This window comes from Lissotriton helveticus, chromosome 3_1, assembly GCF_964261635.1.
Source record: "Lissotriton helveticus chromosome 3_1, aLisHel1.1, whole genome shotgun sequence".
Taxonomy (NCBI): Eukaryota; Metazoa; Chordata; class Amphibia; order Caudata; family Salamandridae; genus Lissotriton; species Lissotriton helveticus.
In genome coordinates, this window is record NC_136061.1 from 1055868596 (window position 1) to 1055883527 (window position 14932).

A 14932-nucleotide genomic window follows, 5' to 3' on the forward strand; every position below is an offset into this window, starting at 1 on the left:
TACAAAACGTACTACAGATTTATCAGAACTAACTCTACTAATTAACATACCTCTTACACGACTATTTTTTATCTCAAAAACAAACAAACCACCCTTCCAATTACCATGAATGACAGCAGAGTACCAAGAGTACAAATTTGAACAGGATAAGAACACAATCCAACACAAAGTACTACTTCCTCTCCTAAACCTTCCTGCTAATTATCACAGATCTCTGCAGAATACTTTACTAATTACAGGACGTTTCCTTGCTAGACACAAAAAGTAACACAGGCTACAATATGCCACAAACCACTCCAAACAGCCATACCTGTTTATTTTATTTTTAAAATATGTTATTGAGTTTCAAGGTAAAGTTTCAAAGCACACCCCAACAAGTTTTAACCCTTCTCCCACTTCCTACCCCCCATTAGGCATCACATGTTAACCAAAGAGTCACCTTTCCCCAAGATTTCACACAGGTCTATAAATCTTTGTCATTGGCCTCCCCCTATCCTGTCTATAGCCTGTGGCCTGATGTCCCAGTCCCATTGGTCTTCTGGGGCAAATGGCAGCTCGAGCAATCCCTTAGGACAAGTAGTTGCCACTCCCTTAGTGTCTCACTCCATGTCCTCGCATTGACCTTCCACACTCCCCAGAATTGTTTTAACTTGTTGGGACACGCCTGTGCCTAGTAGGTTTGTTCTTCCGCTCTCATACACCAGTCCATGTTACGTTCCCAATCCTCCACCCTCGGAGCCCGGCACTATTCAATTTTTTAATCACATCACACCTAGCCACCATTACAGCCGTGTAGCAAAATAGATAGGTATATTTATCCAATTATTATTCACCTCAGATATCTAGCATGATTTTATTGGGTGTAAGGTCGAGTGTATAGTCTTTGACCCCAGGCGCCCTATTCCCTACACCCACCCAGAAGGGCCATAGATCAGGACACTTCCATATCGTGTGAATCACTGTGCCTACCATCAAACAGCCTATCTAGTACCTTTCGGATGGGCTGTAACCTCGTGTGGTATGCCTTGTGAAGTATTTTGAGTTGGACCGGCCTAACATTCATCCAGATTGACACTTTCCCAGGGTATCAATGGGCTTCTCCTAACTTGTCATCCTCAGGCCTACCCGGTCTCCTTCTCACCTCTCTTTTAGGGCTTGGAGTTGCCGGGTACTGTTGGCCAACAGGGTGTTGTTCACTGGCAATACAAAGTGTCTATGTAGAGGGGTGTAAAGCACCCAAAACACCAAAGGGGTCCCATCTGGGATTTCCTCTGTTTGGCCTATACTTCCTTTAATGAGGTGTCAATTTTAAATATAGTACAGGTATTGGCTCCCCACCACTTCATATTCCACCTGAAATGTTTCAGAGAGGATCTGGCCTCTTGTATTCCATATCTCTCCAAGCTTCGAGAGCCCCAGAACATCCCATTTGGTCCCCCTTCAACTCCTTGTAGTGGTGCCAGTGCATCCCCCTCCCAGAGGGGATTTTCCAGTGTGAGAACCTCTACCATCTGATACTCTTTGTGGCCCTTCTCAAATTATTGACCTATATTATAGACCACCATGTCTGTGGGAAGGGGGAGGTGCATCAAATGCCCTTTACCATTGAGTTACTTGATAGAATTCCCCGGTGCCATTGCTCTCCGATCTGCCACCAAAGATGGTTCCCTCTGCTCTGCAACTACCATTTGTTGACCACTGCTAGCTGTGCTGCCCAGTAGTATAGGCGAAGGCACAGGAGAGTAGTACCCCCATTGAACAACTTTCTGGTCAAGGCCTACATCGATATCCTAGAGGCCACGCCATTCCACAAAAGCAGTCTTGTTGTGGCCACCACTTGCTTGAAGAAATCATCTGGGACCTCAAAAAAGGAATTCTGGAGTGTGTATATGAATTTGGGTAGGTAAATCATTTTTATAAAGTGCTGCATGCCCTAGCAGAGACAGTGGCAGTCTTATCGAACCATGCCTCTCCTGTATTCTCCCATCAACCTGCCCAGGTTATTGCTGTAAGTTAACTGGTGATCTAGGGTGATATATATGCCCAGATAACTGAAATCCGGCTCCTCAACTGGGATCCAACAGCTCCAGTTATAGCTGGACCCTATCTCACAAGCAGGTAGTGACAAGATTTGTCCCAGTATATGCGTAGCCCACAGTAGGAGCCAAACACATTTAAAATCAAACTCACCACTGGTTCCATGGATATTGTAAAGAGGACCAGGGATAGTGGGCAGCCTTGCCTTGTCTCCCTCTTCAATGTAAAGCTCACCAAGAGTGCACTTTTAACCCTCACACAGTCAGTCGTGCTGGTGTATAGTAACCTAACCCAGGCACGAAAGAAGGGGCCAAAGCCGATTTTCTCCAGGAAAGCATGAGTTAAGGGCATTCCAACAAATCAAACACCTTGGCCACATCTGGTGCCAGGAGCGTCGCTGGCTCCTGTAAGCATCTCTCATGGGCCAAACATCCGTAGAGGCATCTGAGATTATGTCTGGGAGACCTGTATGACTTAAAGCCTGATTAGTCCCCAGCCATGATAGTATGTACCACCGGCAACAGGCGAATCGCCAAGACCTTCGCCAGGACCTTGGAGAGATATTGGCTGATAAGAGGAGCATGACTCTGGAGGTTTGCTTTGCTTATGGATCAAAACTATGTGTTCTTGGCAAAGATCTGCGGGCAGTATCCTTTTGGATTGCGCCTCTATTTACATTGTGTGGTGGGGTTCCACCACCAGCTGCTTCACATAGTGAAATAATTCTGTTGGGAATCCATTGGGGCCCAGTGACTTCCCCTCTTCAACTGCACTAGTGCTTCCACTATTTCCCCCTCTTGCAGTTACCCATTTTGCTGCCCCTTCTTGTAGTCGCACTATTGAGACATCTCAAAGAAACTCGCGCAGCTCACCGGATCACCGCTGTCCCACCCCTGAGTATAGAGATCTGTTAGGTGTTCCTTCGCTATCTCCAGGGCAGTTTCTACCATGTTGCCCGCCCTTGTGAGTATCCTCAGCACCCACCGCCAGCCCTCTTCCTTCTGTGCGAACCACGCCAGCAGCGTTCCACCCTTATTCTCAGCTTCATACACTCTGTGTTGTTGAGCCCAGAATAGGGATCTGGCTTCCTGGTGAGCCACCTTCCGATAGACATCTCTCGCTGCCTCAATACGGGCATCTAACTCCTCATTGGGGTGCACTACGTATTGGGCCTTTCAGTTCAACAACTGTTTTTCTTTCTCTCTGCTGGCTCGCTTCCTTTCCTGATCACCCATCATAAGGGCTATTAGGTGACCTCGCATCACTGGTTTATAGGCCTCCTAAATTATGATCCTCTGCGAAACCAAGCCTCTGTGACATCTTGAGTGGGAATTCAGGGGTCCAACCTTTCACCCCCGGCCCGCAAGCCTTACACGACTCTCGACTCACAGAGTAGCAGAAAGTGGTCCAAAACACCCCTCACCCCCGGGAAGTTTTGCATGTTCCTGCATCTGCCTAATTGCCCCGCTGGGGCAAGGAAGTAGTGAATTCAGGACACTGATTGCATTGCTTTGGTCACGTAGGAGACTTGCTGTCTCTGTGATATATAGCTCAACATGGGTATTCTAGCCCCAATAACCCTAGAAAATTCCTCAATCTGGCATAGTCACTAGGACTCTTCCAAGCCTTAATCAGTCTGTCAAGTCCCCCACCCAGAAAAAGATTCAGGTCTCCTCCCACCAGAAACAATGCCTCTGGGACTGACGTAGTCTACCTCGACATCTTGTCCAGTCCCTGAAGGCCCTGGGGGAAAATACCAGGATGCCACATACAATTTCTTACCATTTGCCCCCTGTAGCTGCCCAGCACTCCTGAGAATCGAATCAACCCATGTCTCTGACACCTAGTAAGGAAGGGATTTGCGGGCTAGGATACAGGTATCCCAGGAGCCCGTCATGAAGTCCAAGTGGGATAATAATGTGTATCTACCTTTACTCAGGAAGGAACAGTTATTACCCAACAAGTAGGTTTCCTGTGGTAGAACTATATCAGGGGTGCGCTTATTCAGGCATTCCTCATTTAAGCTATTTTCCCATACCATTGTCGTTCCAGGATAAGAACGGGAGGGCGGCTCCTCCTGTACTATGGATGTGACATGACTCTGCTGTGTGCGTCCCCATATTCTCCTCTTCTAAACTCATGGAAGAGGTTTGACCTGTGATCCCAATTGTGTCTCCCTCCCAGTCTTTCCCAAACTGACCACCCAAAAACTCTCTCCAATTCCCTAATCCACTCTATTTCCCCCGCTGTGAGGATATATTAACTTCCCACCCCCAATGCTTGATGTACGTATAGCCCACCCCCCAACGTGTTATACATCACCCTTGTGATTCTGCAGTTCTGCATTACCACATTGCGTCACCATTCCTTCCCGTCCACCATTTCGTTCACCATTTATCTTGGTGAACCCCACAATCTTGTGCTCTGACTGACAGTCTCCCCAGGGACGGCGGCCCCTGGACTGGTCTCTCTCACAGTTTTGGCTGCCATCATGGGAGTCACTACGGGTGAGGATTGCTCCCCCTTCCAATTACCAGAAACCTTGTCACTCTCCCTTGAGTCCATGGAGGGCATCGCCAAGGCAGACCACTTGTTCCTGGTGGACCAAGTATGTCTGTCCTGTACCTCCTGGACCACCCTTGAGCGCTCCCCCAGTGCCTGATCTTTTGTGGAAGTCCCTTTGCCCCATCGCCTGGCAGAACAATGGGATCTCTGCTCTCGCCATTCTGGGTTGCCTCCCTGGTGCGTCGACCCAGGTAGCCCTTGCACTCCAATCAGTCGCAGGCCTCAGCAGCTGAAGCAAAGAAGGATGCTTCCCTCTCCACTGTGATGTGTAGTTTCGCGGGGAAGAGTAGAGCGTATTTCAGGTTCAGGCCACTCAGGTGCTGTTTCACTTTTAGGAGCATTTCCCTTTGTCGCTGAACTGTTGCGATATAGTCTGGGAAGATGTTGACCGGGTTGTCCTTGTCCTGCCAGGGGCACCTCGCATGTGCCACTTTGAGAATACATTCCCGGTCTCTAAAGTTAAGCAGTCTAGTAATTTTGGGCCTAGAGGGGGCCCCCGGCGGGGGCAGCCTCCCTAAGACTCTGTGGGCTCACTCTACAGTAAACATGTCAGAGGCCTTACCATCGTACACCTCCTTCTTGAGCCACTGCTCCATGAACAGGTCCATGCTGGTGCCTTCAGCGTGCTCTGGGACCCCAGTGATAAGGATATGGTTTCTCCTGTAATGGCTCTCAGCATCATCCACACGGGCTGTCTGTTGCTTGATTTCCAACTGCATCTGCTGAATTTTGTGCAGTGTGGTCTTTGCCCAAAGGAGCAATGTCTGTTAAGAAAAATGTCACCTCTTCTACTTTTTCTGTCAACTTATGACTCTACCTGCAAGAGGCCCACATCCTGAGCTACTCTCTCTATTTTCTCATCCAGTGCCACTTATGTGTCGCGAATAGCAGCCAGGATTATATTACTGTGTAATTCGAGTACCGACCCCCATGGCTGTCTGGGGGTCTCGGCCCCCGATGTCATCTTGACGTGTTTTGGGCGTACCATGGTCTCTGAGTGATCTCCAGCCAGACTGCCACTGCTCAGCACTGCATATGCAGAACCCTCTCCCACTCTTGCATCGTAAGTAGGAGCCCCCTTTTCGCACCCCTTGCGGTGACTGGGGGAGGTGCCAGATAATTCACACCCCCGGAGCACCACTGAGTGGCAGCCTGTGTTTCTCAATGTCCAATCACAGAATACCCTTAGGTCCCTCTTCTAACAGGAGAGGCCAGCTATTCACCTCTGGGTCTGATCAAGCTGTATGATACTCCCAGCCTAGATCTTTCATGTATAGCCCCAGTTTCACAGGTAGGTTCCCCAGTATTAGATCAACTTCCGTGGGTTGCTGCCCCCACCAGGGTCAACAGTACTCAGCAATGGTGCCTCAGTACGCTTTTCGCTGTGTCAACGTTGGGCCCACGAAAAGGCACGCTGAATCGCTGATCTCGGCTGTGCCCCTTCACATTTTCCTCTCCTAGTGTGCCTCTGCGCATTCAAACAGGTCCAGCCATTGCCCCCGGGCCAGGGGGAAGATACTCCTGGTACTTTGCATCACAGTCTGTGGCCCAATGTCTGGGATGCTATGTTTTGCAGGTTGCCACATTATTCTTGTGCCACCACCCTTATGGCCTCTGTGCCCAGTTCCCAATCTTCGAGGGGGATCCACTCCAAGCTATCTCAGTAGGCTGAAAAGGGCTGTCACAAATTTCACGCCTGAATCCCACCTACATCCATCACTCAGAGTGGGCCTTTTCAATGCACAGTCGCCTCTTTTCCCTGCGGCACTCGATGCACGATTCAGGTCTCCGGATCAGAACGCCAGATACCCCTCTTCTACCACCTTCACTTCACTTCTGTAGCACGCAGACCGCAGCCCCTCAGGGATATATCCTCACACTACCGCCGCAAGGCTGCCTCATTTGCCTCATAGCACCGGAGGCCCATTACAACTTTTATGGGTCCAGGGACTGTCGCCTCGGCCTTTGGGGATATCCCCACATCGCCTCCACATCAGCCCTGCACTATCAAGAGGCCATTGTTGCCTATTGCGCCAGGGTCACTTCAGGAGTCTAAGGGTTACAGGGCCTGGCGATGCAAAGCTCGGCAAAGAGCGACTGCTTTCATTGCGTTCCAGTCCACACACACACACAGCTATATCTGTTTATCACAGTGTACTAAAAGATTTGCTACTAGGTGTTACAAAATATCACAAATGTCACAAATTATCACAAATAGTAAATAGTCACTGAGAAATACCACAAAATAATACCACTGACTAATGCAATTTACCCAAACAACATTTCTATTCACTGTTCAGCAATGTAGCAAAAACCTCAAGACAAAGCAAGAAACATCTGTAAAGAACTAAACTAATTACCAGAGAGGACCACATGCTACCTGAAGAACAATTACCACTAATTATCACAAAGAACCACAAAATCTCATCCACTTTATTTTTTTTAGGTTTCATGTTACAAAAATATTTTGAATTCAGGGCCCCGTTAGTCACAAAGACTGATAATTTATAATTGCATATGCTCCCTTAAAATTGACTAGCAATATTCCTTAATTAACGTGATGACTTTCGTATCTGTCAAATTACAACAATGTTATTGTAAATTATTATTAACTTGAATATTGAGTGCAAGAAATCATCTCTAACTTGAAACAGAATAAAATCATGAGCGTTTTGTTTCTGTGATGCATACACTATTGCATGATTATCAAACTGACTTACTGTTGAAATTTTAGGTCAGAGGATATGACTTTAAAGCTGACATCTGGAGTTTTGGGATAACTGCCATTGAATTAGCAACTGGTGCTGCTCCGTATCATAAGTATCCTCCCATGAAGGTATGATCATTTAAGTATGTGCAATTGCCATCCACTCATTTTCCATGCACCTCTTTTAAATGATCACTGTGATATAAGTACAGAAGTCTCACAAAATGTAGTATTTTCTTTTCTAAAGTTGAGCAGAATGTGAAATTCATTCAGGACGATTATTGTGGACTATGAAAATCTGTATTTACATACACCTTTACATGTGACTCTAAAATGTAGTAGAGGATCTTAGAAATTCCTGGTGATTTTAGGCATTTAAATGTTAAGAGTTGCCCTTGCACCCAAATACTTCAGTGCCAGGCACTTTTTAGGTCGAGGCTACCGGACGGTTGCAAAAGACCTGTTGTCAGCTTTCAAAGATCTTAAAGTAGGCCTAAAGCCTGCCATGTCTTGCCTTTGGTGGTCTTTATTGTCACTCTCATTTGCTTGCTTCTTATTTGGTGGCTTGCCTTGTGACCCCCTTTTTTGTGTCCTTCCTCTACTCACTTTCAGGGAACTACTTTTGTTCGAGGCATGTGGGCTGCTAAATTCATATCTTAGCATTAGATCGCCGCCTAGAGTTGGGTCCGGATGATCGCACATTGTTGTCCTGGAAGAGTCTTCGAAGTATCCTGAGATAGGTGGCTCCTCCCCTGGACTACAGTGCGCATGGGCATCGGCTCCATCCCCAGATTGTTTTTTTCCGCCATTGGGTTCGGATGTGGTCTCGACGTCTTTCTGTCGAAACCGAGAAAAACTAACTTTTAGCGGCCAAAAGGCCTCGCTTTTTTTGCGTCGGTATTGTCTGCGCACGGTCTCGAGTCTTCCGTCTCTTGGAGCCGGAATAAGCGGAGTTTTCTTTCGCTCTTCGGACTTTGAGGCCTTCTCATCGCGACACGACTGCAAAACTTTTCTGAACATGGAGCGGAGCCCGTTTAACCCCTTCAGTGCTAATGACAAGGGTAACTCGTCATGGAGTTTCCATTGATTTCAATGGAAAGTCAATGGAAGTGCCTCAGGTGCCTTAGCAGCCAAGTGGTTAAGTACTGCCCGCTCTGTGGGTCCAAGTACCCACACATCGATCTACACCCCGTCTGTAACAAATGCCTTTCGCCTGACCACGACGACGGCAAGTGCAAAGCCTGTGCACAGTTCCGGTCTAAGAAGACTCTCAAGCTTCGGCGCGCGGTGCGCATGGAAGCTAGACAAGCGGCCCCGGATCCGGAAAACATCTTCGGCGACCAAGAAGAAGAGGACCAGGGTCATCATCTTCAAATCTCCCCACCCGAGACGGAGGTCGAGGCGGATCCGGTAGACGACGACGGAGTCGTGGGTCAAGGCCTTGAATACGTCGACGAGGTAGGAGACGACGAAGAGATTTATGGGGCCGCGGCGGATAGCTCAGGGGACGAGCTCTGCCCCGAAGGTTACGAGGATACCGACCGGGTCACGGGATCGCCTGTAGGCCTTACCCAAGACCCAGTGCCGCAAGCCACAGCCCCGCCTTCTGGCCCGGCCACGGACTTACTTGCTGAGCAGGCTGTATCGAAACCGAAACCATCGGGATCGACTACATCTAAGATGGCCGACCCGAAAACGAAACCGAAACTTAAGGACTCGAGTGTCCCTAAGATGGCTGCCGTACCGGCGAAAACGACTGTACCCGCTACTCCATCGACTCCGTCGACCTCCGGTCCGCAGAAGTCGAAGAAGTCCGTCGATTCCGCTGCTGCAAAATCGAAATCGACGCCAGAGGAGGGGTCCTCTAAGAAACATGGTCGGCACGGGTCAACAGCTGCGCCGCCGTCCAAGCACGCCAAAGCCGGCTCCACGGAGGCTACGCAGGCGCACGGATCGAAGACTGGCACGTCTGCGCACCGGTCCCAGGAATCGGGGTCGGTGACAGCGGGATCCGCGTCCAAAGCGCACAAGGCCCACAAAGACGTCAGATCCGAGGGAAAGGTCAAGACATCCTCGTCGGCGCCAAAACCCACTGTGAGTGAGACGTCCCCCATCGCCGAATCACTACAGAGAATCAGGGAGAAGGCCTCTGCTGCGTCGGCTCCGATATCATCGCCGCAGGCGCAAAAGGACAATCCAGCAAAGCCTTCTGGCAAACTTCTCTTTATTTTGCCGCCGAAGGAGGCGCCGAAAGCCTTTTCCACCAAATCGGCACCAAAGAAGACGGTTTCTTCAACGGCTGGCCCACTTCCACGTCGGGTACTCGAATCAGAGGATGATTCAGAGCATTTCATCGACGCTGACACATGCAAATTGACCCTCTATAAGAGAAAAATCACTTCAGAGTCAGTGGACTCATATGTCATCCCACTGAAGAAGAAAAGGGTGCCCCTTGACGCTTCAGGCCTCATGGAACCAATCCAGCCTCCTCCGAGACGGAGCCCTACTCCCTCACCAGAACACTCTGCGGGTGAGGGGTATGATGAGGACGAGCAATACAATTTCCCTATCAATGAACCAGATGCACAACCGGATTCATATGATGACACTGGTGACCAGGGCACCCAAAGTGTGGGGCATGACCCGCAGCTTTTTAATGCACGTGCATCCCCAACAGAGGATTCAGCAGGTTTTCATGCACTAATTGAGAGGGCGGCAGCCAATCATGATGTGGACATGCATGCTGACCCGGTAGAGGAAGACTTCCTTTTCGACACATTTTCAGTCTCTGAAAGGACAGTAAAGACGCTGCCTATGCTTAAAGGAGTCCTCAAGCATGCTGGGGACATATTTAAGGAGCCTACCAGAGCACTAGTGGTCAATCCACGTATTGAAAAGAAGTACAGACCTGCCCCTGCAGACCCCGCATACATTCGGGGACAGTTGCCACTGGACTCTCTTGTGGTCGCCAATGCCAGGAAACGTGCCAACTCCCAGACGACGGGTGAAGCTCCTCCCCCGGATAAGGAGTCCAAAGTGCTAGAGGCAGGGGGCAAAAGAGTAGCTGCACAGGCCGCAAACTTTTGGCGCATTGCCAATACACAAGCACTCTTAGCACGTTACGATAGGGCGCATTACGACACCCTAGACCAGATTATACAACACCTGCCTCCAAAGTTCCAAGAAGGCACCAAACTGCTTATTGAGGAAGGGAAGCTAATCTCAAACGCAGCCATCAAGTGTGCACTTGACGCCGCGGACACAGCTGCTAGAGCTATCAACACTAGCGTTATGCTGAGACGACAGGCGTGGCTCCGCATCTCGGGGTTTAAACCAGATATTCAGACGACCATTCTTAATCAGCCAGTCAATCCTGATAGTCTGTTTGGTCCAGATGTTGACACCACCCTGGAAAAAATAAAAAAAGACACAGAAACTGCTAAGTCCATGGGGGCCCTACAGTCACAACAGTTTCGTGGCAGCAATTTTCGTCGCTCAGGTGCACGTGGAGTCACCAGAGGACAAATGGGTCAACAATCTCAGTTCTCAAGAGGTGGAGCACAATCCTCGTTCACAAAACAGAACAAGGGAGGTTACAGAAATAACAGCAACAGAGGTCGCGGCAGAGGAAACAACAGCTCCCGCTCCTCTACCCCAAGCAAACAGTGACTCTCTGTCGCTGCCCCCCGACCACTTAACACCTGTCAGGGGGAGACTGCAGCAGTTCCTGCCCGTCTGGAGAAACATCACCACAGACAGGTGGGTGCGACAACTAGTCCAGTATGGTTATTGCCTAGAGTTTAAATCCACTTCACCCAACATCCCGCCAAGGCAAAGGCCTATGTCCGCAGAGCACTTGCACTTATTGCAGCCGGAAGTAGTGGTGATGCTGCAAAAAGGCGCAATCGAGCTCGTGCCGGTGGGAGAGGAAGGCACAGGGGTATATTCCCTGTACTTCCTTATTCCAAAGAAGGACGGATCTCTCAGACCCATTCTAGATCTACGTCCCCTCAACCTGTACATACTATCAGAACACTTCCATATGCTTACACTGCAACAGATTCTTCCCTTGTTAAACCAAGGGGACTTCTTAGCAACCTTAGATCTCAAGGATGCTTATTTCCACATTCCACTACACCCGTCCCACAGGAAATACCTCAGATTCACTATCCAAGGCAAGCATTATCAGTTCAAGGTCCTACCCTTCGGAGTGACCACAGCCCCAAGGGTGTTTACCAAGTGTCTGGCGACAGTAGCAGCGCACCTCAGGAGGCAGAACATTCATGTCTACCCCTACCTAGATGACTGGCTCGTTCAAGCCAAGTCGGAACAACAGTGCGCCGCGGACATGTCGACTACCATTCACCTCCTTCACGATCTAGGCTTCTCGTTGAACTACCCAAAGTCGCATCTTCAGCCGGCACATGTCCGGCAGTTTCTAGGTGCGACGATCAATACCCTGACGGCCATGGCTCAGCCAAACCAAGTCAGAATAGACAGCATGCAGTCTCTAATCCAAAAGTTCAGACCACAACACTCACTTCCAGCGAGAGTGTTCATGCAGTTGATTGGCATGATGGCCTCCTGCATCTTCATAGTCCCTCACGCACGGTTGCATATGCGTCCGCTCCAGGAGTGCTTACCAAATCAGTGGACACAGGCTCAGGGACAATTGACAGACCTAGTGTTGGTTACCAGTCGGGCATACGAGACTCTGCATTGGTGGACTCCACACAACCTTTGCAAGGGCCGACTGTTCCAGGAGCCGGTGCCACAAATTATCCTGACAACGGACGCATCTCTCCAGGGATGGGGAGCTCATCTGCTCACTTACACAGTGCAGGGACTATGGACGACGCAGCAACAGAAGATGCACATCAACTATCTGGAACTGATGGCAATCTTCATGGCGCTCAAGTCCTTCATTGTACATCTGTGCAACAAGGTAGTGTTAGTCCGGACGGACAACATGACCGCGATGTACTACATTCAAAAGCGGGGGGGCACCCACTCGCCACAGCTGTCTCATCTGGCTCAGGGCATGTGGAAGTGGGCCATTCAGAGGAACATTTTCCTCATGGCAGAACACCTCCCGGGCAAGGACAATCAGATGGTGGATCTGCTCAGCAGATACAGCCATCAAATGCACGAGTGGGAGTTACACCCATCTGTACTCCACCCGTACTTCCAGCAGTGGGGTCATCCGGAGATAGACCTGTTTGCCACAAAAGAAAACGCAAAATGCCAACACTTTGCCGCCAGGTTCCCTCACCCACAGTCGCAGGGCAATGCGATATGGATGAACTGGTCAGGCAAATTTGCGTACGCTTTTCCGCCAGCCCCTCTGATACCGCTGGTCGCGAGAAAGCTAAGGCAGCACGCGATGACTCTCATCCTAGTTGCTCCAACGTGGGCGCGCCAAGCATGGTACACCACGTTCCTCGAACTCTCAGTGGTGCCGCATCAAAGACTGCGCCTCACGCCCAGTCTTTTGACGCAGAACCATGGAGAAATTCAGCATCCAGATCCGCAACAGCTCAACCTGGCAATCTGGCTCCTGAAGTCCTAGAGTTTGGATACCTTAACCTACCTCCGGAATGCATGGACATCATCAAGGAGGCAAGGAAGCCAACTACCAGAGCATGCTATGCTGCGAAATGGAAGCGTTTTGTCATTTACTGTACAGCCAATGACATCAACCCGCTAGATGCATCTATCCCTAACATCATTTGCTATCTGTTGCATCTTTACAAGTGCAATCTAGCGTACACTTCCATTCGGATACATCTATCCGCCATAGCGGCTTATCTTCAGAACAGGCAGCATCTCTCTGTCTTCACAGTGCCTGCCATTAAAGCTTTCCTTGAAGGTCTGAAACGAGTCATTCCCCCAAGAACACCACCAGCTCCGGTGTGGAACCTCAATGTGGTCCTCACCAGACTGATGGGACCACCTTTTGAGCCACTGCACTCGTGTGAACTCCAGTTCCTAACGTGGAAAGTAGCTTTCCTAATCGCTATCACGTCGCTAAGGCGTGTTAGTGAGCTGCAAGCGCTCACAATCCAAGAGCCATTCATTCAGATTCATCCAAATAGGGTAGTGCTACGTACTAACCCCAAATTCCTTCCGAAGGTGGTGTCACAGTTTCATCTCAACCAAACTATTGACTTACCGGCATTCTTCCAAAACCCACAAACGGTGGCGGAAAGAATGCTCCATACGTTAGACGTACGGAGGGCGTTGATGTACTACATAGACAGGGCACAACCCTTTAGAAAGACAAAACAACTTTTTGTTGCCTTCGCACCACAACACAAAGGCAACCCTATTTCCAAAGCAGGAATAGCCAGGTGGATTGTTAAGTGCATCCAAATATGTTATCAAAAGGCCAAGCGCACTTTAACGATACCCCCAAGGGCGCACTCCACACGCAAACTGGGGGCATCCATGGCTTTCCTAGGGAACATTCCTTTAGAGGATATTTGCAGAGCAGCCACGTGGGTTACACCACATACCTTTACAAAACACTACTGTGTTGACGTACATTCCAAGCAGCAAGCAGCTGTAGGACAGGCTGTTCTCAAGACACTCTTTCAGGTTTCTGCAGCTGGCACGGGCAACCGCCGCTGATGGAGGGACTGCTATGTATTCTATGCTAAGATATGAATTTAGCAGCCCACATGCCTCGAACTGAATATGCTACTTACCAGTATGCATCTGTTCTTGGCATGTAGGGCTGCTAACATTCATATCGCCCACCCTCCTCCCCGGTGCCTTTCGCAGCTGCAGATATACTATTGTATTCACTTATTAGCATGGACATCCTTTACACTTTTCACTCCATCTTCTGCCACAATGGCGAAAAACAATCTGGGGATGGAGCCGATGCCCATGCACACTGTAGTCCAGGGGAGGAGCCACCTATCTCAGGATACTTCGAAGACTCTTCCAGGACAACAATGTGCGATCATCCGGACCCAACACTAGGCGGCGATCTAATGCTAAGATATGAATGTTAGCAGCCCTACATGCCAAGAACAGATGCATACTGGTAAGTAGCATATTCATTCTTTTTATTTAAGCACTGCATGGAAGTGCACCTGCTTTGTGACTGCCTCCCTCATGTGCTTCTCACCTCCCGCCCTGTGTTGCTGTCTCTTGCCTGTTTACTTTTATCCCCCAAGCAACTACTTTGCTCGTGTGCTTATCTTCCCCCTGCTAATCTGTGTTGTTGCCTGTCATCGCTGTGCTTCTCTCCCTGTGCTGCATTGTTTAGATTTGCATCTCCCCACTCATGCCACACCCCTTGTTCCTCTCTCTCACCCATGTGCTTCTATGGTGTTCTATCTCTCTTGTGCTTTTCCCCCTCGCTCTCCATCTGCTGCTTTTCCCCTGCATCCTAACTGTGCATCTGTTACCCCATCACACTCCCAAAACCAGCGGCCTTTTTACTTCGTGATCTTTATTTTCTTATTTACCGATCTTAGTGGTGTCTGCCATTTTGGATCACTAAATAAACAAGTATTGGCATAGCCAATAGGTCTCACCTTTGGGACCTCATAAGTATTTAGCTATGCAGCACAATATCCTTGGTTCTACAACATTAACTGTTGCATGGCTAAA

General features: G+C 49.3%; 1 protein-coding gene across 1 annotated transcript in view; it reads left to right on the plus strand.

Annotated features, from left to right (window-relative positions):
* The window catches only part of STK39 (serine/threonine kinase 39), a 1578058-nt gene that overhangs the window by 583899 nt on the left and 979227 nt on the right, over positions 1 to 14932 (plus strand). The window contains exon 7 of the mRNA XM_078681624.1: positions 7337 to 7438. Within this exon, the coding sequence (XP_078537750.1) occupies positions 7337 to 7438 (102 nt within the window). The remainder of the gene's footprint in view (positions 1 to 7336; positions 7439 to 14932) is intronic.